The following is a 26,303-nucleotide window of genomic DNA, read 5'->3' as shown; positions in this document are numbered from 1 at the left end:
GTCACCCTGGTTTATTTTCATTTGTGCTGTCTTTTCTGCTATGCCTTTTGTTGTATGGACTAAATTTGGTTTGAATCAACTTGGAAGATGACTGTTCATTTTCCCCTATTATTTTTTAATCTTAAAAGAATAGCTTTATGCTCCTATTTGGATGATAAGAAATTTTATGCTTTATTCTCTTCTCTCAACATTCTTTAAAGCACAAGACAATTTAAAACCTCTTCTCCCAGTTTTAAGTATTCAATGAGGATTTAATCAAATACTGGGTATACGGCGGGCCCCAAGCAAGACAATAAGGATATTTCTCTCCTCCATTCTTTTGAAAACTTCTCAAACTTTTAATGGACCTTGGAAGTTTCAGCTGTCCTGTGTCTCTCTTACTCCCAAACTCCCCGGGAAAAAACACCTCTGCGCACATGTTTTGTCCATCTACACCTCTCCTTTCTACCTCATTTGTCAGAATCAGCCTGGTAAAGCAGAGAGGTGGGTGGGCATTGTGGGGCAATTCCTATGTCCATCATTTTTCACTCCCCATAGGGGCAGGTCATATGTAAGACCTCTCCTTAGAGTGTGGCTCTCAAACTTGAGAGTGTATCAGAATCATCTGCAAGGCTTTTTTTCTTTTCTCAAAGTTAACTTTTTTTTTTTTTAATCCAGAGTCTTAAAAAAAAATTTATTTATGTATTTGGCTGTGGCAGGTCTTAGTTGCAGCACGTGGGAATCTTCCTTGGGTAATGCAGGATCTTTTGTTGGCGCACACAGACTCTCTAGCTGAGGTGTGTGGGCTTAGCTGCTCCATGGCACGTGCGATCTCAGTTCCCCAACCAGGGATCAAAACTGCGTCTCCTGCATTGGGAAGCAGATTCTTAACCACCCGACCACCAGGGAAGCCCCTGGAAGCACAGGTCGGGGGTCCCCACCCTCAGAGTATCTCATTTAGTAAATATGGTGTACATCCCAAGAATCTGCATTTCTAACAGGTACAGGTGAAGCCGATGCTCTTGGTCTGGGGAACCACTGCTCCAGGAAAGAACAGCCACCTGTGAAGAGAACTATATTTCCTATCTAGAATATCTCTGCCTTCTTATGGGCATATAACAAACTAAAGCTTTATTCATGTATAGTTTATAATATCTAACCACAGGGTCAATATCAAATACCTTCTTGTATTGGCAGTATCAGGTGAAGGAAAGAGGGAAACAGGTATCTGAAATGGATTTGCTCGATTTCATAAAACTAATTTTGAGACCTTTGTTGGAGGAAGTGAGAAAGGTACCTGTCAACTCCGCTGTGCTATTTAACAGTTTCTCACAGACGTAGGGCAGTCGAGCCTCGCAGGAAAAACTCTGCCACAGACCTGAATCGGCATCCATTCTTGCACAGCTTGATCTGCCAATGGTAGGTGTCATCAGCACATCTGAAATGGCAAGATTTTCAGAGTTAAAAGAAGAAGGTTAGGGCACGGGTGGTGGTTAGAAAAAATAATTTGTATTCTTAACTTTATTTATTGGAACTCATGAAATAGTTAAAACTTTTAACTACATTGAGATGTATAAGCTGCAATGGACAATCACGTGTTTAACTATGTCTTCTTAAATATAGGACACAGGAAATACTCTGATATGTTGTAGTTAAATTAAAAAACAAAACCAAAAACCAAACCTCTGCCCCTAACCAATTTGACTGTCATATCCTGTGGTCAGCGGTAGTTCTTAATTTGCTACCCTACCCAATAAAAATGCTAATTTATGATTCTGCTATGCCTTTAAGGCTTTAAGATTAAATTATCTTTAAAGATTCTACTTACTGAGATAATAGAGAATTTATTTACTAAAAAAATTCTATTAACTGAAATGCCAGTGTATTGGTATTTTATTGCACTTATCTCATTTTTATTATATGTATGTAGACTACTTTGGTATTGAAGTTAGTGTTAATTTTTACATTCTACATTTATCAGAAGCCTATGATTTTATTTTTTAAAAAGATATCTAAACCTTTTTTGGGGAGGAGGAAGACCTTTTGACTAACTAGGGTTTTGTTTTATTCACTATAAAATTTTCTTAAGGATATTTATTTGTATATGAAAATATAACCATTATGTTGTCACTACTTGGGTGCTGCAGTGGAAGACCTCAAGAGTTTGAGAATGAGGAATTATTTCCACTGGATGGCATCACCAACTTAATGGACATGAGTTTGAGCAAGCTCCAGGAGCAGGTGATGGACAGGGAAGCCTGGTGTGCTGCATTTCATGGGGTCGCAAAGAGTCAGACACAACTAAGCAACTGAACTGAATTATTTCCATATTAGAGTTAAGCTGCAAATGAAATGCAATATGGGTCAGTCATGGACATGTCAAGTCCTCTCAGGGACACAGAAAGGTTCCTGGGCCATGAAGTGGGGCTCTTTCTGCTCCTACCTAAAAATGCAGGGTCACTCTAAAGATGAGGGACAAACGCTCAGTTACCCATGGTGGGGGTCAACTTAGCTATAATGGAATCATAATAAAGAAGGGTTTAGGAAAGAAAAAAATTCTTCTGAGAGTTTGAAATTTGTATAAGCTCCCAGGGAGTGGGAAGCTCTTTTTTGAAGTTTATGCTTTGTAAATGGAAGAGCAGGCAGTTACCTGGGTCCCAGTTGAGAAAGTTTAACGGCCTGTGGTCTGACCATTCCCAGCCTCTAGCAGAGTACAGCTGATTTAGGCCAATCCAGAAAATTCTTGCGATGCCTTCTTTTCCTGTAAGATTTACACAGGTTTAAAAAGTGACAAAATTATGTGTTGTTAATAATCCAGACTTAAGTTTATACTACTAGCAAAAACATCTTCAGTTCTTGATTATAAGGCAGGATCCCTGTAGGAGACTGTGTATCCAACAAAGGCAGGTGATGCTGACAGGCAACAAAACTTCTACCTATTGAGAAACCCAAAGGCTGCTAAGTTAATTCAGTTCAGCTTCTCCATTAACTTGTCCAATTCTTCCATGGTTGTATGAGTCCATGTGTATTGAAAAAAAATGAGAATGAAGATTCTGGGAAGAAGATGGTAGGAACAGAGGACCAATTATCACTCCAGTGAAAAGTAAATATGAGGTTAAGAGTAAAATATAAGAATACACTGTGCTTTCCAGGAGCTGCACTGTGAAAGATAGAAGCAAGGGTTCAGGATCCAGGGGAAAAAAAATTTAATGGTAGATGTTTAAACAAGTTTATAGCCTATTTGGGAAGAGTCAATAGAGTTTTGATAAAAATATAAGAGAAGAAACAGTTGATGAGGTTACAAACAGCTTGGAGGAAGTAGTTAACGTTGAACCAGATGGAGAAATAACAGCATAGATAGAGAAAAAAATTCTAAGTGTGATAGTGAGAAACTAAGGGTTGACCTCACTTTTCTCAAGGAGATAGATAAGGATACTCTCTCCACTAAGAAAGGAGAGGTGGATGTTTGAGTAGATGGCTTGAAGAGAATGCTGAAGGGAACTCTGGATTTTTCCTTTTTTTTCACCTTGTGAGCATAAGCAAGGGCTGTCAGCATTGGTACAGCAAGACCTTGAGGAATTAATCTAATGTGCATCTTTCTTTATTAGTAAATGTGATTGATTTTCCAGCATTCCTAAAGAAGTCCTAGAAACTATGACATATATATGGTACTCCAGACTCAACCATACCTGACATTCAGAATTCCTTTCATTCATTCATTTCTAACCAGGGATAACTATATAGGGGACCAACCTTTCCCATCTATCCCAAGTTCAATGTCCTCTTTTCCATGAAACCTTTTCAGATATCCCCCAGCAGGAATTCTGAATAACCATACTGCTTCCTTTAAATAATCCTACTGTTCACCCACACACAAAAAGTAAACGTTTACAATGGAACAAAATGATGTTTGGAGGGTGTCAGGCTCCTGTTTACTTCATCACCATGTTCTATTCGTGATCTGTATTGAGGATGACTTATGCCTTATTCCTCACTAGAATCATAAGACTTTAAAATTGTGACTGTGCTGATAACATCAGTGCTCAAAAGTTTTTGTGTGTCTTATGCTGAGTAGATGTGATAAATTTGAAAGACTCTGGTTGGGCAAATGCACAGGGTAGGGATTTCTTCCCTGGTCTGGGATTTCTTACATGGTCTGGACAATTTGGAGCTGGACTTTTCCCCTTCATCTAGTCCAAGCAAGGAATGCTATGATGCATTTGGAGGAATGTTTGGTAGAAACAAAAGAAAATAAAGTGAAGTCGCTCAGTCATGTCTGACTCTTTACGACCCCATGCCTGCCAGGCTTCTCCATCCATGGGATTTTCCAGCCAAGAATACTGGAGTGGGTTGCCATTTCCTTCTCCAGGGGATCTTCCTGGAGAACATTTCCTTCGGCCCAGGGATCGAACTCAGGTCTCCTACACTGCAGGCAGGCTACTGTCTGAGCCACCAGGGAAGTGGGTGTGGACCAATTTGAGACTCTATCTCTGCCTGTCTTTGCCATCAACAAATAGATGATTGCTAGCTTAAGTCCCTATGTCCAATCAAAGGGGCAAGTCCACTGAGCTAGATATTCCTGACCATCCCCAACACCCCTTTTCAGACATGACTCTATTTCTATTCCTTTCCCCACAATGAGAAACTGTAGGGCCTGATAATGGTCATGCATCTGAGAGGAACATCAGAAAGGCCACAGCCAGCAGAGGCCCTGACCTAGACATGCCCTAGCCTCAGGCCAACTATCAAGGGAGTTCAAAATGAGCAGTCCCTCAGGCAAGAGGCAAATTAGGAAGAACAGAAATGTGCTGTTCCTGCTGTTCCTGCTCTGGGGATTGTAGGTCCTCCTTTGTAGCTCTGGGATGAATCTATGATTAGAGGTCCCTGAGAAGGACAAAGCCATAGGACATTCGACTCCCAAACAAAATTTAGTGAATATGAGGAAACCGAATCCCCCACTGGTAGGCCCCTTGTATTAGTAAAACAAAATCAAAATAAACTAATTAGGTGCAGGGCAGGCACAGAGAAGAAAGAATGCTCTTTTAGACTGTGTGGGATTTATCTTCAAGAGGGGTGATCCTACTTTATTTCTGTCAGCAAATTCCCTAGTCCCATCCAACCACTAGCTACCAAACCCAGAGGTCATTTGGGAATAACATTCCCTACTATCTTTGTGTCTGTACAACTCTCATTTCCCTGACTAGATCAAGCACTTTGATCACAAATTTCTGATTCACTTTTGTGTGTGTGTTGTGTGTTCAGTTGCTCAGTCGTGTCTGACTCTGCGACACCATAGCCTGCCAAGCTCCTCTGTCCATGGAATTATCCAGGTAAGAATACTGGAGCAGGTTGCCATTCCCTTCTCCAGGGGATCTTCCCAATCGAGGGATGAAATCCACATCTCTTGTGTCTCCTGCATTGGCAGGCAGGTTCTTTATAACTGGCACCACTGGGAAGCCCTTTTGTGGGCCTCACTCTTCCCAGTCCACTGTTTACACCTGCTAGTTTTCAGGGAAGGGACACAATATTAACAGAAATTTCAAGAAATGCTTCAGACTTGGTTACTCTGAGTTTCAGATGTCAAAATACAGCTTTCTTAGGTCTTAGGCAATCAGCAATCATAATTAGGCGTATTGAGCACTCACAGTGAAAGAGAAGCTTGGAAAATTAGAAAGGACTGCACATCTAAGATTACTGATAAGCAAAAAATTGTGGGGAGTGTGTGGCCAGGGACAGCAGACAACTGAACCCATTAACTCATTATCTCTGTTTTACTTGTTATTAAAGAAAATTGATGCGTAAAGAAATCCTGCAACATTTATTCCTTCAAATGCATCATCAGACTGTTTGGACTGGTGTTGACAGTCATACTTTGACAACTTTTTCCCTCACAGAAGCCATTAGCTTCCAAATGTCAGTATTCTGGGAGATGAATTTATTGGCACTTTTAATTCTCAACAGTATTTTTCCTAAGTTTTCAGTGGGGTCTGGAATAGAATCCCATTGCCTAACAGTAGCCAAAATTATGTTTCTTTGACAGGTTTCCATTCAAGAGATCTGATTATTCAAGTTCTGAATAACCTAAGAAAGGGTTAAAAGAAAGAGATCTGAATAAAGCTTAAGCCAAAAACCATGACAGAAGATCAGCAGAATTTTTTGTGGTTTATAACATAAGTTTCATGTATGCAACATTATGTTTTAACTTCTATATTTGGTGGTGTGCTCACCAAATTTTAGAAGTTGACTTCTTTTAGCCATTTCACCCATTTCTTTTCCTGCTTCTTATCTTATAACCATTATTCTGTTCTCTTATTTATGTTTTTGTTTTGCTTGTTTATGTATTTGTTTATTTAAATATGTCATATGAGTGAAACCATACAGTACTTGTCTTTATATGTCTGACTAATTTCACACAACACAACACTCTCAAGGTCTCTCCATGATGTTTTTCATAGAAATAGAACAAAATTTTATACAAACAAGATTCATATGGAACAACAAAAGACCCCAAATAACCGAAGCAATCCTGAGAAAAAAAACAAAGCTGGAGGTAACCACTCTCTGATTTCAAATTATATCACAAAGCTAGAGTAATTAAAACAGTATAGTATTGGCAGGAAAAACAGACACACAGATCAAAAGAACATAATTGAGAGCTCAGAAATAAAGCCATGCATATATGGGCAACTGATTTTTAACAAAGAACATACAATGGAAAAGGATAGTCCTTTCAATAAATGGTATTGGGAAAACTGGACACCGCCATGCGCAAAAGAATGAAACTAGATCACTGTCTTGTACCATATAAAAAAATCAGCTCAAAACGGATTCAAAATTTGAATCTATGACCTGAAAACCTGAAAACTCCTAGAAGAAAACATAGGCAGTATGTTCTCTGACATCAGTCTTAGAATGTTTCTGGATAGATTTCCTTGGGCAAATGAGCAAAAGCACAAGTAAACAAACTGGCCTATATAAAAGCAGAAAGTTTCTGCACGTCAAAGGAAACTACCAACACAACAAAAGAACCTACCAATGTGAGAAGATATTTGCGTATCATTTATCCTATAAGGGGCTAATATTCAAAACATACAAAGAACTCATACATTTCAAAAACAAAAAACCAAACAACCCAATTTAAAGATGGGCATAGGATCAGAATTGACATTGTTCCAAAGAAGATATACATGGCCAACAAACATATTAAAGATATTTGACATCAGTAGTTATTAGGGAAGTGCAAATCAAAACTACAATGAGATATCACCTCATGCCTGTTATCAAATGGGCAAGAAACAAAAAATGTTGGAGAAGATGTAGAAAAAAGGAAAGCCTCATACATCGTGGGTGGGAATGTAAAAGTCCAGTAAGGATGTTTTTAAGGATGAAAACAAAGAAAGGTATGTAAGAGGAGTAAGTACTATAGTAAAGAAGTAAGGGTTCTGGAGTTATATATATGTTGAAATTCAAATTCCAATTCTGATACTTCATAGCTCTGGGATGTTGGGTGTATTATTTCTAAACATTGATTCCTAATCTGTAAGTGGGGATAAAAATACTTGTCTTATGGCATTGTAAAGATGATTAATTTATAGTTGCCCCCTGAAAAACATGGGTTTGAAACATGCTGGTCCACTTACATGCTGACTCTTTTCACTAAATACATACTATAGAACTATACAATCTACAGTTGGTTGAATCCATGGGTATGGAACTGCATTCGTTTATTCAAATGTGAAGTTTTTTACTGAGGTGAACTACTTCGACTCAACAATCTTCTCCACTCTCTTCAAATTCTCTACTGTTCAATGTTCAAAGTATTTAATGTTCACCTTTTTTTAGATCCTTTCATTTAGACTTCAGTTAGCAGTTTAATCTTGTTACCTCACCTCGTTTTCTGAATATTTACCTCTCTTGGTCTTTATCATGAGATGCACTTTCAATGGACAGAAGAGGATTATATTCAGTATGTTTTTTTTACTTGGGGGCTTTGGTATTAAATCCCAGGAAGAGACAGAGAAATACAGAAGAAAACAACATACCTAGATATGAAAATAGAAGACAGCACCTTTACCATCTCAGCAATTTGCTCTACCACAAGCAACTTAAACCTACTTTTCTTTTTATTTTTTTACTGAAGGATAATTGCTTTACATAATTTTGTTATTTTCTGTCAAACCTCAACATGAATCAGCCAGAGGTATACATATATCCCCTCTCTTTAAACCTACCTTTAAGATAAGTTAACTCAGCAGCATTGTTGATGCTCAGTAAGTCAGCTCCTTGATTCTGACATGAAACATAAGCTTCTTTCCAAGAAAGAGTTGCCTGAATATTAAATTGGTAGCAACTTCCAATCTCCTCGTTCTTTTCCCAATTATCTTCACAGCCACTTTCTGTTGATAAAACGATATGTCAGTGATCATAAAATAAGGGCATAATGTTGTCTATTACTTAGAGTACTTGCAAATACTGCCATTCAATTTCCATACTCTTAAGATATGCTAAGATTGAGGCTGTCATTGTTCTACTAGACAACATTTTGATTATTTGGTTAGACGAAAAAACCAGACTCATAGGACAGGAAATGTCCTAGTTAAACTTTAATGTTCTAGTTAACTTTAGACTAGTTAAAGCTTCCATGCTGCTTTTAGCTTCTACTCTCCGTTTATATAACCCCATTGATTATAATGTCACATTTTAGCCCACCCCTACCCTCTGCCTAAAAACAGAACTTCAACTGTATTCAACCCCCTCAGCTCACTTGAAGATGGTATCTGACTAAAGATGGGTTTGCCCATGTTCTGCAGTGAAACCACCGAACATGTTTGCATGTGTGTGTGTTTAGACAATGCTTAGGTGCCTAAGATTTAACACGTAGTGATACCGTATTTGCAAAGCTCAGTCTAGTTTCTCCTTGTATTTTAAAAGATGATTTAATATATGACTAATATTACAGATTAACATTATACATGCACTATATGTCTATATGTACATATGTGTGCATGTGTGTGTGTGCTCAGTCATGTCTGACTCTTTGTGACCCCCTTGTAGCCCACCAGGCTCCTCTACCCATGTAATTTTCCAGGCAAGAATACTGGAGTAGGTTGCTATTTCCTCCTCCAGGGGATCTTCTCAACCCAGCAATCCAACCCATGTCTCTTGTGTCTCCTGCATGGGCAGGCAGATTCTTTACCACTAGTGCCACCTGGGAAGACTGTATATGTATATATAAATATACATGTACAATGTGAACATCATTTTTCTTCAACAAATATCTAAAGAACATGCATAACTTTAGACGAAGAACCTTCAAGCTCTTTCCAGGACAGATATGTACGTCTTGATACAACTAGTTCAAAAATATACTCAGGGTCTCCATGTGCTCCCAACAAAAAGGAAAAACCAACAGAGCTTACGTTAAGTGTATCCCTGGCTTCACGTGGGTTCTTCCAAAGGGTCTCCCACAACCAGTTATACTTATGGACCCTCAAGCGGGAAGGTCCCTTAGAGATCATTTTGTGTAATGTCTTCATTTCACAGATAGGAACAAGGATCTAGGGACACTGGCAGCAGAGCTATAACCAGAGTACAGTTGTCTAACCCTGGTGTTGCTGATCTTCTGAATGGCATACACTGCTTCTTCAGCCACTTCTGAATGTCCTAAACCACAATAGAGGTGGTTGTGACATTTGGTAAAAACAAAGTAGGTGGATTTGCAAGTGCATTACCTAAAGGTTCTTTTTTTATCACTAAGGCAAAACACTTGTAAATCTAGAAGATTTCAGCAGGATGGCAATGTATTATTTGCTGTAAAATACAATCTCTATGATTCAGCTGTCCTCAGATTTGAGAAAGGGGGGTCTCACTTCTGTAGAAAGGGAGGCACATGAATGCACTGACAACCCCCTCTTTCATCCAAAGTAACACACGTCAGGCAAGGCCACAAGGTGGAATGGGATGGGGAGTGAACAAGGTGGAGCACACTGGGAAATGAGGGTCAGAATTCTGGGAGATCTACCAGGCCCCACACAAATATGGTCTGACACCGACAGGCTACTTCATCAATCTAGGTCTGCTGTTCCTCACCTGAGAAATGAGGGTTTGCTCTGAATAACATCTAAGCCTCTCCACAATCCCTAAAGTTTCTGATCCAGACTCTGTGCTATGCTAAGTCGTTTCAGTCGTGTCCAACTCTCTGCAACCCTAAGAACTGTAGACTGCCAGGCTCCTCTGTCCACGATTCTCCAGACAAGAATACTGGAATGGGTGCCCTCCTTCAAGGGATCTTTCTGACCCAGGGATTGAACATGTGTCTCTTATGGCTCCTGCATTGCAGGCAGATTCTTTACCGCTGAGCTACTGGGGAAGCCCATGATCCAGACTATAGTAAGATTGAAATAAAATTGGTGCCTGGTTGACCAAACCCAGCTTGTCATTAATTACAGGTGGAGTAAATGTTGGCTTTTTATCTTTCAGTAAGTTCTAAGTGTTGAAAAGCCTTTGCCTCTACCTAGAAAAGTAATTCTTAAAGTGTGGTCCCCAGACCATCATCAGCATCATCTGGGAACTCACTAAACCTGCAAAGTTTTGGATACCATCCAAAATCTACCAAATTACAATTTCTGGAGGTTGACCCCAGAAATCTGTATTGTAACAAACTCTCCAAATAATTCTGTTGCAACCTGAAGTTTGAGAATGATTGGCTTGAGATAATCTCTTCAAGTTGCTTAGGACTCTACATTTTGAAGCTCAGCTTCCCTTAAAGAGAGATCAGCATTACTAATTTCATCAGACTGGCTACTGAATAAGGCAGGATAACATAATTGTTTGATGCAAGGACTCCAGAACTGAATTTGAATCCCAGCTCTGAAATTTATAATCTATGTAACCTTAGGCAATTGATTTAACTCTCCTGTGCCTCACTTTGCTCATCTGTAATATGGGGACATGGGCTTCCCAGATGTCTCGGTGGTAAAGAATCCACCTGCCAATGCAGGACAGCCAAGTTCCACCGCTGGGTCGGGAATATCAACTGGAGAAGGAAAAGCAACCTACTCCAGTATTCTTTTCTGGGAAATCCCATGAACAGAGGAGCCTGGAGGGCTACAGTCTATGGGGTCACAAAAGAGTCTGACAGGACTTAGCAACTAAACAACAACAAAATGAGGATAAATAATAGTACCTACCTTATAAAACTGTATATGGAGTAAATGAGTTAATAAAGGTTGCGTACTTAGAATAGCACCTGATACTTGGCAGGGCCAAGAGATAACTATTGCTACTATAAGTAATAACCATTACTATTACTGGAGCTTTTGCCTTTCTGTTTACTGTTGATGCTTTTAATTTATTGCCCATTAAAAAATATTTCTTAATCTTGAAACTGCTCTATTAAGGCTTGTAGCAATTTCCTGACTGCCCCTGGCAATAGCCAGGAAGTGGCCTGGTCCTCTTCCTGAAGTGTCTGTGGTACAGCAGACTTCCTCATCACCTACCTTCAGTGACAACATCCTGTCTTGGTTCTCTTCCTGGCTTACTTCTGAAAGTAAGTTCTTAGCTACACACGACTTCCCTGTCTTCCCTCAAATATACACTCCTTTTCTAGGATATCTGTTGCTATCATTTTTGAGTAATCATGGACTCTTCCCTTTCCCCTTTGCCACATAGGAACAGTATCCTTTTCTTTCCACCTACAAAGTTCACCAGCCCATACATACCTGGTTGTAAGCAGATGCCCCACTTCTGATCATATTCGTAATTTAAGGTAGTTGCACACCATGGCCCACTGCGATCTCCATCAAAAATGCACTCATGATGCCAGGTCCCATTAACTAAGAAGGGAAATTCACAAGGTCTCCCGAAAGAGTTCCCATCTCTAGTATAGATCTCTGTGGGTTGGGGAGAAAGTAGAGGAAAGAAGAGTTAAAAACTAGATAATCAGCTTTAGTTAACTACCTTCTAAAACCGTTTTGAAAGATGTTTTCATACTTATGAGAACACAGTATCTAGGTGGACTGCACCATGTGGCAATTCAGAGCACGGATGCTGGTTCCCTCACTGACCAACTGTGTGGCTGTGGACAAGCTCTTCAACATCTATCAGTCTCAGTTTCTGCATTTGAAAATTAGGAATAATGATATCAGCTCATGGGGCTGTTCATGAGATTCAGTGAGATGATCAGGTAAAGCTCCATTTATTGTGATGAGGAGCTAAAAGATCCTGGCTTTATCATGTAAGGATAGACTGACTACTCTGGAGGGCAGAGAAAGTCACCAAAAGGGGTGTCTGCTTGAGATGAAACCTACATTCTATTTTCTTTAGTAAGAGTGAGGCCAGCAAAATACCTTGGAATCACTGAGGCTGGGTGTGGGCTTTGAAACCAACTGTGGAGTTAGATGCACAAATAGCTCCATTGTTACAGACTGGTGGTAGAATCAAAGCTGAGAGTTTTGAGGAAGCAGGAGAAAAGGCTGCTGAGTTTCTCAGCAGTCTCTTGGAGAGGGATAGGACATGGTAATTCAGGTTATGAGAGAAGAACCAGAGTCAGCAGGGCAGTCATAGAACCAGTTGGTGGCCAGCAAGGTAGCAAAACTAGCCTTTCCTGTTAACAATTTTTCCCTGGTACATGGAGAGGAACTGAAAAACAATTCCAACCTCAAATATACCTGGAAATGCTAGAAGAAGTGCTAAATACTTATGTTGGTAACAGTTCCTTTGGAGAGGTGTCTTATAGAACAGCTAACCCTCTAACTATTTTGGTCACTTTTTTCCATAATTTGTTTAAAACCATGGTTGTTATCAGATCAAATAATGACTATTATAGGTAAAGCACAATAATCAGATTTTTATCATCATTTATCATGCTAGTTGGGTCCCTCAAAATGTCTCATAGATTTGCTTAAAGGGTGTTTAAGATAGAATTTGATTCCACATTCTTTATTATTCTCAATTGCTTGTTTAACTGAAATGTGAGGCTTAACAGTTTAAAATGTATTAAGCAGCAGTGCAGGAAAATAATGTAGATGTTTTTATTTGCAAACAATCTTTTAAGGATTTTGGTTTTGTTTTCCTCTGATATATAAATGGTTTTGAACAGTATAATTTGGTTAAAGAGCAATTTGACCTTATATTTTATAAGGATTCTACTTATTATCTACCTTTTATTTTTAACCATGACAAAACTCCCAATAGCACATGACTGATTTCTCTTCCCATATCACAGCACTTAAAAGGAGAGTCCCTGAGCACAATGACTATAATTCGTAGAATCATGAGGTTTATTTTTTTGGTAAAACTTGTAAAAGTGCTTTCACTTGCTCTTTCCCACAAGCCCACAAGATCAGTGGGGCAAGTATTACACGTGTTTGTGAAATCCCCGTTTTTGCAGAGTCGTTAAGTGAAACATTGAGTCATTCAGCTGTGACAGGGATCAGAACTGGCTCTCTCCTTGAGTCCCTGACATAAAAGGACAACTTGTGATATCAATGGCTGCCTTCTCAGGCTTCAAGTTAGTGTCATAAGCTCAAAGCTGGGCTTCAGTTAAAAAGCTCTCCTGTTCACAATACATTTTGAAGAATGATAAGCATATAACAACCACTGAAACGGCAGCAGCTAAATTATGCTAATTATTCACGAAGACTTTTATTCTTACACATTCTTTGATGTTATTGGACCTCTTAAGTCCCAAGGGTCTCCCCAGAGAGACAGGCTTTCCTAAGATACCCTTTGAATGTATGAATTTTCGATGATGGCAGCCTTAAAACCACAGCTTACTTTGCAATAGGCAAACATCTGTGAGATGAGATGCTTACATAGAAAACTAACATTAATTTCTTTGGTAGCAAAAGAAAAAAACAGCTTTAATATTTAAAGAGCTTGGCAGACTTCTAAGTTGCTTAGAATTCAGACACTTCTATAGGTTCCCCACCACTGAAAGTCTACTTCCTCTGCGTGATTCATCAAACATTTAAAACTGAGGTGTGATAGTGAGGCCAAGATATCTTAATGATATAAATGCATATGTGGATGCCAGTCAAGAGCAATTAATTCATCAAATTTATACAGCGAAAGTTTTTTCTGAGAGGAGTATGGCTCACACAGGACGGGGGTGAGGAGATAGGCAACCCAGAACATAATGACAGATAAATGTTTTTATATTAGGAGTAAAAAAATTTATATAGCAGAAGCCAAGGGAAAAGTAAAGAAGCTATATTTGGGGAATGTCATCCTGGTTTTGAGCCTTAGCTTTGCCGTAACAAGCTGGGTTACCTTGAACTTCACTTTGTTGGACTCTGGTATCTTATCTTTCTTATTCTGTACAATTAGACAAGAAGGAGGGGGCGAGGTCCAATATGAGAAGTTTGAGAGAGCAGACCTAGAGAAAGTCTCTAACTTAAGACAGCAGTCTCCAACCCAAGAATAAGAAGGGACTACAAAATTTTAAAAGAGTAAAATTGCCAGGACTTAATATTTGACTACATTTGAATGGTGGGAGAGAAGAGCAGAGGAACTCTAGGGTGACTTGTAGATTTCTGATGGTACCTGTCACCTGGAGAGGAATGGAGAAGAGGCAAGTTTGGCCCTGGCGTTAGTGCAAATGAAAACTCAAGATACATGCTGATAAGCCAGGACTACATGCATCTTGTCTTAGGAATTTCTAAGTTTCTTAGTTTGATATTTAGTGTTTAAAATACTGTATTTGATAAGGTCAAACACAGCCTGCGGGCTCTTGCTGGTGAGCACTGTTCAGTTTTCTCTGGGGTGATGCCCTAGGTGGGTTTTTAACCTTTTCTGTGCCATTGATAACTTCGGCAGCTGTGTGAAACATGTGAGCCCCTTCTCAGAAAAACATTATAAATGCATAAAATAAAACACATAGGATTATAAAGAAAACTAGTTATATTGAAATGAAGGCATTTAGGGGACTGAGGGAATTTATAATTACAACTATGTCCATCAGTTAGGAGAAGACAGAAGGAACCCGGCCAAGAAAATTATTGTTTCTGATCTTTGAACAAATATAATGAAACAAGCTAAATCCAGTTCAAAAGGCAATTTGCTTGGTTCCATGTTTTCTCTTGGCTGCCAAGTGAGAGGAAGGCTTTTATAGCACAAAATTTAAGCTTGCCATTTTTAAAGTGGTATCCAAAAAGCAACTGCTTTTTAAGGTTAGGAGGAAGGTAGCTAGCAGAAGCAGACTTTTCAACTACTCAAGCGTCAAGGACTGAAGAAAAGGAAAACCCTATCTCTGATTCTCAGACATTTCCCATAACAGCAGAACCTGACATCTCAGAAGCTGCTGCACCCTCACTAGGAAATGGAAAGAGGTGGTTCCTCCAGGAGAAAAACCTGTTCAGGTACAAGAAAGATGGGGGGTCAAATTTAGCTTAAGAGAAGAGGAAAAAATCTCTGTAAAGCTATGTAAATTTACAAAGAAGAGCACACATGAGATAACAATTAAGACAAAGATAATATAATGGAACATATATAAATGTATATAGGTAGATACCCACACATTCAACATTTGATATAATTTAGAGCAACATAATGGAAAAAGATTTGCTTGCGTGAGAGCTAGTTTACATTTGGAGGTTTAAAAGATAAATCTACCCTTTCCTTTTAAACTCAAAAATTCATTGTAACTGAGTCTCTAGACTCAAAGTTCAGGATCAGTGCCCCCAAAGGCAAAGGAGACAGTTCCAGACATATGATGGTATGACATACTTTTGGACTTCGTGACGGTATGAAAGTGATACCTAGTCAGTGAAACTGTACTTTGAAGTTTGATCTTTTCCTGGGCTAGCAATATATGGTACAGTCCTCTCTCTGATGCTGGGCAGCGGCGGCCACAGCTCCTAGTCAGCCACACAGTCACGAGGGTAAACAACTGACACACAGCCATCTGTTTCTCACTTTCAGTACCGTATTCAATAAACTACATGAGGTATTCAACACGTTATTATAAAATAGGCCAGGCTCTGTTTGAGGTGGCTTTTCCCAACTGTAGGCTGATGTAAGCATTCTGAGCACATTTAAGGCAGGCCAGGCTAAGTTATGATATTCATTACAAATGTATTACATGCATTTTCAACTTATGATATTTCCAATTTATGATGGGTTTATTGGGACAAAACAACATTGTAAGTAGAGGAAGATTTGTATTCATATACTTATTTTGGAGGCAACTGAGGAAAAAGTCCACTCTTATAATACTGAATCATAAATACAGTGTGATAGCCATGCCAAAATAAAAAATAAAGCCACACAATACTCTTCAAGTTTTTCCATTACATCCCAATCTGCAGACAAGAAAAAAATTCATTTCCCTTTTTTTTTTCTCTTTCTTCTTCTTCTTTTTAAACTTAGAATAGAGTCAACCTTCTTAGGTTATTTGACTTTTATCCTGTGTAGGGGACTTCCAGTCACTCTAACATTTTCTTTTCTCTGGAATTCAGGATGTAATCATGGAAAGTATATATGCTCAGAAATCAGAGAGATTTCAAACCCCCGGGTGCCACAGAACGGCTGTGAGACCTCTGACAAGGCACCTAACTTCTCCTACCCTTCCCTGTGAAAGTGGGCAAATAGCACTGACCTCATAGACGCCCCTCAACATTACTACTGAGTGCCTGGAACTAGAGGCCAGTTTACTTGACTCACCAGTGTATGACTCTAAGTGTGATCAGAGGTACACGTATAAGGCCACTTGCACCAAATACAGCAGCAAATAAGTCAGAGTCCCTCTCCAGGACTCACCGTGGTAAGGCTGGGCACACAAGCTTTCCTCTGAGCCTCCTTTCTTCCAGACATCCGATGAATTTGTACTTGCTATGGCGTGTCCGCCCTTCAGGGCCAGCTGGTACTGGGCAGCCCCGTAGAGAGAGTGGTGCTCACATTTCCACCACAGCATGGCACTGGAGTCGCAGCTGAACATTCTCAAGGAATCTGCGGGTTTGGTAATATCTAGGCCAAGACACTTCTGGGACTGCAAATGAAAGAGCCGATGCTGGGACACCCACTTCCACAACATGTCCTTGGTTTCGTCACAGTCCTTTGCCACTATCCAGTCGTTCAGCGGCGTGATGCACTTGCCTGTGTTTTCACTGACGATGCTGAATGGATCATTACCTGAGACAAGACAGGCAGAAAAGACATTTCAGGATTCTGAAATATATGGCTCATGTGCCTTGGCCCCGCTTGCTAAGGGGAGTGAGTCTGAGTACCCCCAGACTGTTAACACCCTCCCAGCTGTATAAACTGTAATGTTCTGCACAAGGCTGGAGGACAGTGGGGGCCAGAGAGGCAGTTCAGTGTAGGATTAAGAGCGTGAGCTCTGGGGCCAGTTTGCTTGGCTTCATATTAATAGTTTGCTCTGCTACTTATTGGCTGTGTGATCAGGGCGTCATTTACCTGCTGCGCATCAGCTTTTTCCTTTGAAAAACAGTACTTCACAGGCTGGATGTGAGGATAAAATGAGCTCAAACATGCAAAACACTTAGAATAGTATACATATTTGTTACTGTCATTCAGTGAGATCTCCTCCTTATTTAATGAGATGAAGAAGCTCCTTAGAGCTTCTTTAGATAAGTGGCCTGTAGTCAATGAAAAATATTCTGAACTCTTTCAGGACACAATTCTGTCCTGCTTGCACTTTGGCTACTACAGCAAGGTAACTATTACATGACATTAATGTGTCTGAGAGGAGACTGGGTAGAAAAGTGGGATAAAGGGATAAGAGGCGATGGAGGTCTGGGTTCTGACTGTAGGGAGACCTGTGGCCAGCTCCACCGTCACACCTCCAGGAGGTGACAGGAAGCCCCTGGGGAGGGGATGTGGGCACTGACCATCTGGACCACCCAGGGAGGTAAAACCTGAGCTCTAGGAACCACCTAACTCACAGGATTCAAGACCCAGTAGGTGTGGACAAGGGGAAACTCAGAAGGAACCAGCATGAGCGGTTACTTCAGGGCGGGATCTCCCTGAGTGTTCTCTGGGCAGTTTTGCATGAGCTGGGGAAGACCTCAGTAGTGATAGAAACTGAATTTCTGTTAACCTGGTAGAATAGGACCTCAGAATAAAATTTAACTTGATTTTATGAAAATAAGGTAGTGCACTGTTTCTTGAACACCTGAGTCTGTAGAGCAAGATTCACATCTGTTATAGCGAATTACAATAGTACAATTTGGTCAGTGCTTTTACAAAGAAACATTTTGTGAAGGTATAGCACAGAACATGTTGATGACCTGAAACAGTTTAGACAAACGTAAGCCATCTTTGTCAATGAACCAAAGGGTTCTGGAGAAGGAGCTGTAAAATTTTAGTTCCCAAAACGTACTTTCATTTTGATGCCAGTGTCACATTCAGTGGTTTTACTAACACTAAACACCTTTTCTAATAATAATTTATAGGCTTGCAGAGTTAAAAATTCTTATACTAAGGACTGGAGGGGAAATTTCACTATGTAAATAACACCTATATGTTTAAGTTCAATTCCAGTTTGAACTCTGGACAGAATTTTTGCTTGTTTTAAATAGCAGTAGCAGCACCAAGAGAAACAACAGGAACAACAAGAACAAACCCTTCAAAACCTTAAGCTATTTCCACTTTCAAGTTGCTATTTTAAAATATTGCCTAGGGTTGCAGTTAGATCTGTTTGAATAGCAGCTTCCATCCTTCATTCTTCTTTGACATCACTCTGCTGTTCCCTATCTTACAGACAGAGTTTGGGCAGGCAGTTAACCAAAAAAAAAGGAAAACATACTATCGTAGAAGATTATCAGACCATGATGTAACTCTTTCCCAATCTATTCCCTCTCATGTCTCTTGTGCTCCGGAGTATCAGGTGCTGTAGCAGAAACAAAGAAGTCGGCTTCTGCAGGAGAGGGGGCAGTGCACCCCTGCTAGAACTTTCCCCTCTCCTGCTCTGAAATCTCCCTGCTCTCCTTCCTGAGCACTTTGCTCTGTGCTCTTTGACCCAAGATTTTCCAAGTTGCCTTTGCAGAATCCAATGGATTAGCTACAGTGCTTAGAACAGTGGAGAGAGCAGCAGAATAAGGAGTTAGGGGTCCTAGACCGAAGATCTACCTCTGCTTCTGGTTAGCCGGGACACCTTGGGGAATTCGGTTAATCTCCCCAGGGTCTTCTCATCTCCAAATGTGAGATGAAGGCAGTAGAGTATAAAAATCTAAGTTACTTCCAGTGCTAACACCCTATGCTCCCACTAATTCAGTTTTCCTAGCCTTGCAGGCTTTACAGGTCTCTGCTAAGTTCACTGCATATTGCTTTTGAACAGATGTCCACAACTTTATTACATCATGCTGGTGGCATTTTAGGTCATTTGAGTTCCATCTGTATTGGGCATGTGCACTTAGGTGACAGTGCTGCCTTATAAGTACTGTGGAAGAGAAAAAAAAAATTTACCCTTTCCCATTTGCTTCCCTGGTAACTTAGACAGTAAAGAATCCACCTGCAATGTAGGAGATCCAGGTTCAATCCCTGGATCGGGAAGATTCCCTGGAGAAGGGAATGGCTACCCACTCCAGTATTCTTGCCTAGAGAATTCCATGGACTATAGGAGAGGGTTCCAAAGAGTCAGACATGATTGAGTGACTAATACTTTCACTTTCATTTACTATATGTTTAACTTCTAGGACAACCATGGACTTAACAAGGTTGTAGAAATTCTGAAAGACTATAGGAGAGGTGTGGAGTAGCTATGTTGAAAAGGAGTTGCCAAGCTTCCAAAATCTACAATTGTAGATACTTGTCTCATTCTAAATCTATCTTTTAACCACGTATGTAATATCAATGCTTGACATCTATTGTGATCACTTAGCTAATACATTAATTATTGATATGATTTAAGGAAACTTGTTATTAGCCTTCATATATAATGTGTAAGCATTCATACATAATATATAACCTAGGGAGAGTCTTGTAGTCTCGTGATAGTTCTTTATATCTTTCTTTACCCTTACAAAGAAGCTATTCAGTCTGCTCCAGTCTTGTGACCCTATTGGGAAAGTAGGTTGGGGTGGGGGAGGTCTGGAAAATGTGAAAATAATTTTAAAAATTTGTTAAATAAGGGTGTATGAAATATATCAGAAATGTATTACACTTTGAAACGGTGATTGCAGAGCAATTTATAAAACAGATTCATTACTGATAGCCTTATATTGTATCTTATTCACTTTACATTGGCCCTAAAGGGAATTTTAATATTAACCCACAAATACAATATTGGGACAAGTCTAAAAGATAGAGGTCGATGAAAAGAAGACTTATTATCTCATCATCCCTAGAGCATTTTTAAAAATGTTTATTTATATAAACATTCTACTAGTGTTTAAGAAGAAATAGCTACATAGCATTATCATAAATTGAAAATGAATTTTTAGACCATCACAGGAAAGCTCTTTCTTACTGTCTGATTATTAAGTAACTCCTGTGTTACAAGACCCAAACCAAAGAGCTTTGCACATTCCAAAGAGAAACTGGACCTCAACATTTTGTAACCCACAGACACATGGAGAGGAGATGGTTTGGGAAGGCAAGAAGGATGAAGATTGCAACTTTTTTAGTTTCAGGGGAACTTCCTGAACCCACACTGTTAAGCATTTTCTGGAGCTGCTACTATATGTGCAGAATGTACACTAGGAGAGACCCAGAAGTCTGGCTTTGCCAGTTCAAAAACAGTCCTAAAGTGATGGTTGGGTCCAGAGCAATGTACGAGGAGTCAGAAAGTCATAAAGTTCAGATTGGGTGGTGTGGGCTAATGAAAACCCCAGGAGTCTCTGAAAAATTAGTATACTTCAAGCTGCTAGCCCTCCAAGGAGACAAAAAAGCTAACTAAGCAATTGGCACCCTCCCAAGGACACAGAAGTACTTCCCCTGCATCTGAGTATTGGAGACCGCCTGCACAAACCTAGCTGCACACATGTGATGAAGCACACACCATCACCAGCATCATGAAGCTGACATAGTGCCAAACAAGCTACCCAAATGGCTGAGGTTTCAAAATCCCAGTGCTTCCCTCAAGAGGGCCACAAGTCTGACTGGACCAAGTGCTCAAGGTGGGGAAGGATGCAGGAAAACAAACACCTTTGAGGACCTCCTGCAAGAAGAACGGGATTAAGTTAGTGCTCTTTGCTCTTGGTTGATGAGAGAGGCCAGGAATTGCAGAGATTGCAGAAATTAAGAAAATCTTGAGTTCTATGGGGGGGAGACAAAAGAGATAAAGCAAATGCAGGTGGAGACCAAGTTTATTGATTGAAAGTCTAGTGTGTTTCCACTACAGTTAGCTGCTGCCATGATCATCTTCTCCCTGGATTATGGGGGCAGGCAAAACAGAATTCTCACAGCAATAAAGGCCTTTTGGTAGTTCCCAATATGGGGGATCAAAGAAGAATGCAGAAGGGTGAATCAAAACAAGGTCAGCGATAAAGTTCTTAACATAGATAAGATGATGCTACTCATGATCTGAACAATCAGACAGTAACTCAGCTTAACTGCAATGAAAGTAAATACCACAAGCAAACTGAAGTTTTTCAAAAACTCCCTTGACCATCTTTTACTTCCTCATTCTGACATGATGACAGAAGTGATAGGTGGGGACAGCTCACTAATTGCCTATGAAGCAGCCAGAGGAAGAAACCAAGTCCTCAACACACCTTTTGCCACGGCAGAGAGATTAAAAGCAAACTCCGGGTGCTGCCAAGGGGAGGGGGTGGGGCAGGCACTGCTCACAGCATCCGCTAAGGGTGTCTGCTCCTCGTCCTGCTTCTCAAGTGAGAGGCAAGAGGTCTCTGGGCAAGCAACCTGGGCTCCACTGCGGGAACTTCGGCCTCTGGGGTGGGGGGTGGGGTAAACCTTTGGAGCCCGATAAGCCAATTAGAAGAAAAAGTCGCTGCTCGAGGCATTGGGGGAGGGCATCATATCAGAGTCTTGGCCATAGTCATTGTAGGAGACATGGCTTTTTGACGGGCACCACGAGCAGACTGAAGTCAGAGAATCGCGGTTTCATTCTGGCGCTGTGAGTGGAAAGCTCCTGAGTGGCCAAGTTGACCAAGGGGCGAAGGAGGGCCGGGACAGCGGGAGGCGGCGTGAGGTGGGTGGGTGGGTGAGTGAGGGGGCTGTTGAGAAGCCCTAAACCCTAGCGAAGCAAGACTGTAGAGGAAAGGACGAGGAAGGAGCGGGAGTCTCGTTCAGAAAAGACACTCTGGGTGCCTCCCCTACGGTGGACTCCAGGCCCTCCGCAGGAGAAAAGCCCTGCGCCTCCTCGGCCCACCCCGTGCTCCTCCCGGACTCCGGAGGGTAACGGAGCGCCTTCTCCCCGCAACCTCCCTTCCGTTCACTTGTCCAGCAGAGGTGACAGGACCCCGGCGCGCAGCCCGAACCCGAGCCGAGAACAGTCGGCCGACCCGGCGGCGTCGAGGTCCCTAGCCGGCCGGCCGGCGGACGCGCCCGCGGTTACCTGAGCGGCCAGAGGGCTCCACCAGCCCGAGGCCCAGGAGGAGCAGCATGAGTAGCTGCGCCGCACGGCGAGGGGTTGCCCAGCGCGTCCTCATCCCGAGCCGGCCCCGGCGCTCCAGTCGGGTCTTCGGGGGCACGCGGCACTCAGCCCTCCGCCTGCGCCAGGTCAGCCCCTCCACCGCCTTTGCCCCCAACCCCTGGCCTCCCGGGGCGCCCCGGGCCCGCCCCCGCCGCCCTCGGCCAATCGGATCAGCCCGTCGCGGGTCCCAGGGCGGGGCCCGGAGGAGGTGGCGGGCGGGACGCCGGGCTGGAAGACTGCGTGTAACGAGCGCTGAGCACCTGCGTTGGGCTGCCCGCCAAGGCTGGAGAGCGGAGCACCGCGCAGACTAGGGGGCCAGGGGCAAGTCCTGGGCCCCACCGCTTCTTCAGTAAAGTTGAGGAGACGCGGCACTGGCTGGGACTTGGCACCGCCCTGGTGGGTGGTCTGCCTAACACACCTCAGTTAGGCACCGGCTTCTTCCTTTCGCGCAGCTGGCCTGGAAAGGCACCCGCATCCCCTCGCACCCGAAAGAGCGAAATGTGCACCCATCCTTTTGCGACTGTGGTCGAGCCAAAGAATTCAGTCGTCCTTGGCACCGTCCTGAGTATCTGATAGTACAAACAAAGGTGAGGTGACAATGCGGTTGCACCCGCACTTGTTAAAGTACTAAAAGCAAGAGCTGTTTGAGTGACCCTGTAAGACTTCCAAAGATGACTAAGTCGTATAACTGTTTGGCCTTTACAAGTAAGCTCTTTTCTTAATAATTAAACAACGATTATAATCCACTAGAAGTGTGGAAGTCTGCCTCCAAAACTGGTCATTGTGAGAGCAGACTTTATCCTCAGCTTGTGGGAACCGATACCATTATAAATAGGGTGATCTGAGTTGCCCGTGTACCAATTCTCTTCAGTCGTATCCGACCCTTTGAGATCCCATGGGCTGTAGCCTGCTAGACCCTCTGTCCATGGGGGTTCCCCAGACAAGAATACTAGAGTGGGTTGCTATGCCTCCTCCATGGAATCTTCCTGACCCAGGGATCAAACCCTAGTCTCTTACGTCTCCTGTACTGGCAGGTGGGTGCTTTACCACTAGCACCAACTGGGAAGCCCCAGGCTCTCATTATAAATAGCTATCATAAATAGGGTGATCTGAGTGTGGAATTGAATGTCCTGTATTTTTAAACCTGTATTTACTGAGTGCATGGTGTGTGCCTGGGATGACCTTCCGCCCTCCCCACAGGGTGAATTCTTCCAGAAGGAGGTGAACAGGAAGTTTACCTTTTCTGATTCCAACCACCAAGGCTTGGCTGATGGCTCCTATCTCTCCTTTGGCCCTGTTCTCTCCCCAGGCCGTCGCCTTTCGGTTCAGTGTGTATATTGAGCACCTGCCAGCACAGGAAGCTGGGCCCATCCCAGCATGAGATCAAAGGAGGACGCCCTGCCTGCTCCAGCTTAGTGAGTACTGGGGGAGACTGAGGCATGCTCAGTTAACTCAGGGCAGAATGAATAGGGAGACGCCACAAAGGCAACACCTCAGCTGGGCCTTCGCTAAGTCATTCCCAACTCTTTGCAACCCTATGGAATGTAGCCTGCCAGGCTCCTCTGTTCATGGGACTTCCCAGGCAAGAATACTGGAGTAGGTTGCCACTTCCTTTTCCAGAGGATCTTCCTGACTCAGGGTTCGAAGCGGGGTCTCCTACTTTGCAGGCAGATTCTTTAGCATCTGAGCTACCAGGGAAGCCATGGGTAATAGGTAGACACTTGACCAGGCGCAGCTGGTGGGAGGAACATAGTGACAGAACGGAGGCAGGAAAAGACAAAACAGTGTCAGAAGACAGTCAAAGAGTCTAGTGTGGTCGACCTGCGGGATGCAGGTGTGTGTTGACAGAAGCTGTCGTTGGGACCTGAGTGGAAATGACAGCAGAAAGGTGAGGTGTGGCTACTTTGTGAAGTGCCTTGAATGTGATATTAAAGATGTTGACTTGATTCTCTGCGGAACAGGCTGTGTAAAGTTTTGGGTAAGGCAATCTGTTGCTGCTCCGATTCCCTCCACACCTGTGACTGCTTACCTTTCTCATCCTGTCTAGCTTGGAGCTCCTTGAGAGCAGTGATCTGATCTTCTTCATTAACACAGCACCAGGCTTGTCCCAGAGTGAGCTCTCACTGAATATTAGTTTACTTTATTAATGAATGCCTGGAGTTAGTTTAGGGCTGTGTGAGCTCCAGCTTGCACAGTCCTGCAAGTTTCTCAGTTGACCTCGCTGCCAAGCCTCAGGCAAGTGAAGGCTTCTAAACAGTTTGAAATATGCCACCTTTCCTTTACTCACATCCTTTCAGTGCTACCTGCTTATAGCAGGGATTGCTAAATGGGAGTTCAGGGGGATTGTGGTGAACCCCTGAAATTGTATGCAGCTTTATGAATACAATTTTCTTCTTTTCCTTTTTATTTTTCGATAAAGAGGGGTCCAAGGCTTTCTTTGAGACTCTCAAAGAAAGCCATTCCTTCAAAAAAGGAAGAAAATTCCATGTAAGATAAAGCAAGCCCCTCCATGACCCAACCCTTTGTCTTTAATTACCTCCTACGTCACTCCTTGATTCAAGCAACCTGTCTAAATCTGTCCTGCCTTTTCCTAGCTCTGCCCATATATTTTATTTTCCCCTATCAGGAATACCTGTTTTCTCCCTCCCTTGTCTTAGTTTTCTGCCTCTCCAGTTAAGGCCCTGCTCAAATCTCATGTTTTATATAAAATGTTTCTAAGACGGTCTCTAGCCCTTGGGGATTCCAAACATCTGTATAAGGTACATTCTGTTCATTTGGTACTTAAAGCATGGTACCTCCTGCAGCTGTTTTTTTCTGTAAGTACATGTGCATAGACATTCCACCCAGGTTATAGATCCTAAACAAATATTTATTGTCTATGGTGACAGTAGAAACAGTGTATCCTTTAAGTCTCAACTTGAATGTCATTTCCTTGAAATCTTTCTTGACTCTGCAGGCTGGTGAGCTTCCTCTCTGACAGGTTCTCAGTGCATCCCACATTCATCTTGATAGCACTTAGCAACAGCTGGATTAAATAATTATATGCCTGCTCATTTGTTGAATGAATGTCTCCCTCCCCAGGCCACAGGATCCTGGATGTGGTGACTGTATTTGTTTTAGTCACTTCTATGTTCCCAAGTACTTAGCCCATGAGATGCTGAATGAATAAAAGAATAAATACCTGATAAATGCCTCATAAAGGATGAATGAATAAATAAATAAATACATGGGATACTCTGATTTCTCTTCCTCTCATATAAATCACTTGCCTTTTAAATACATGGTAAATGCCTCATAACGGAGAAGGCAATGGCAACCCACTCCAGTGTTCTTGCCTGGAGAATCCCAGAGACGGCGGAGCCTGGTGGGCTGCCATCTATGGGGTCACAAAGAGTCGGACACGACTGAAGCGACTTAGCAGCAGCAGCAGCAAATGCCTCATAAATGATTCAGACAACAGGAGGTCTAAGTATTTAAAAGAGGGAGAAGTCAGCTAGCATGAAAGGGAGGGTCTGCAGGCCTTGGATGAGTACCATTCAGTAGATAGAGGGGAACACTCTAAGCTGGTGCATGATGTGAGCAAAATAATAGACATCTGCCTCCTGCTGGGTGCCAGGCCCTTTTGCAGAGCATTTCCCATGCGCTCTATTATTTAATAATCATTCTATGAAAGTGTTACTATTATCCTCACTTCACTAGTATTTGTTACTATTGTCTTCACTGTGGAAACTGAAATAACACAGACAACATCAGCAACTTGGTCATGGTCAGT

General features: G+C 42.0%; 1 protein-coding gene across 4 annotated transcripts in view; it reads right to left on the bottom strand.

Annotated features, from left to right (window-relative positions):
* The window catches only part of LY75 (lymphocyte antigen 75), a 116,975-nt gene extending 94,316 nt beyond the window's left edge, over positions 1-22,659 (bottom strand). For all 4 annotated transcript variants that reach the window (XM_061135342.1, XM_061135339.1, XM_061135340.1 and 1 more), the window contains exons 1-6: positions 22,454-22,659; positions 16,738-17,109; positions 11,700-11,870; positions 8,211-8,375; positions 2,630-2,740; positions 1,277-1,417 (exon numbers count right to left, since the gene is read on the bottom strand). In XM_061135342.1, coding sequence (XP_060991325.1) covers positions 1,277-1,417; positions 2,630-2,740; positions 8,211-8,375; positions 11,700-11,870; positions 16,738-17,109; positions 22,454-22,547 — 1,054 coding nt within the window. In that variant the 5' untranslated portion in view covers positions 22,548-22,659. The remainder of the gene's footprint in view (positions 1-1,276; positions 1,418-2,629; positions 2,741-8,210; positions 8,376-11,699; positions 11,871-16,737; positions 17,110-22,453) is intronic.
* Between the last annotated feature and the right edge of the window lie 3,644 nt (positions 22,660-26,303).

The sequence above is a fragment of the Dama dama genome, chromosome 33, assembly GCF_033118175.1.
Source record: "Dama dama isolate Ldn47 chromosome 33, ASM3311817v1, whole genome shotgun sequence".
Lineage (NCBI taxonomy): Eukaryota > Metazoa > Chordata > Mammalia > Artiodactyla > Cervidae > Dama > Dama dama.
This window is presented reverse-complemented; position numbering and strand designations above follow the sequence as displayed.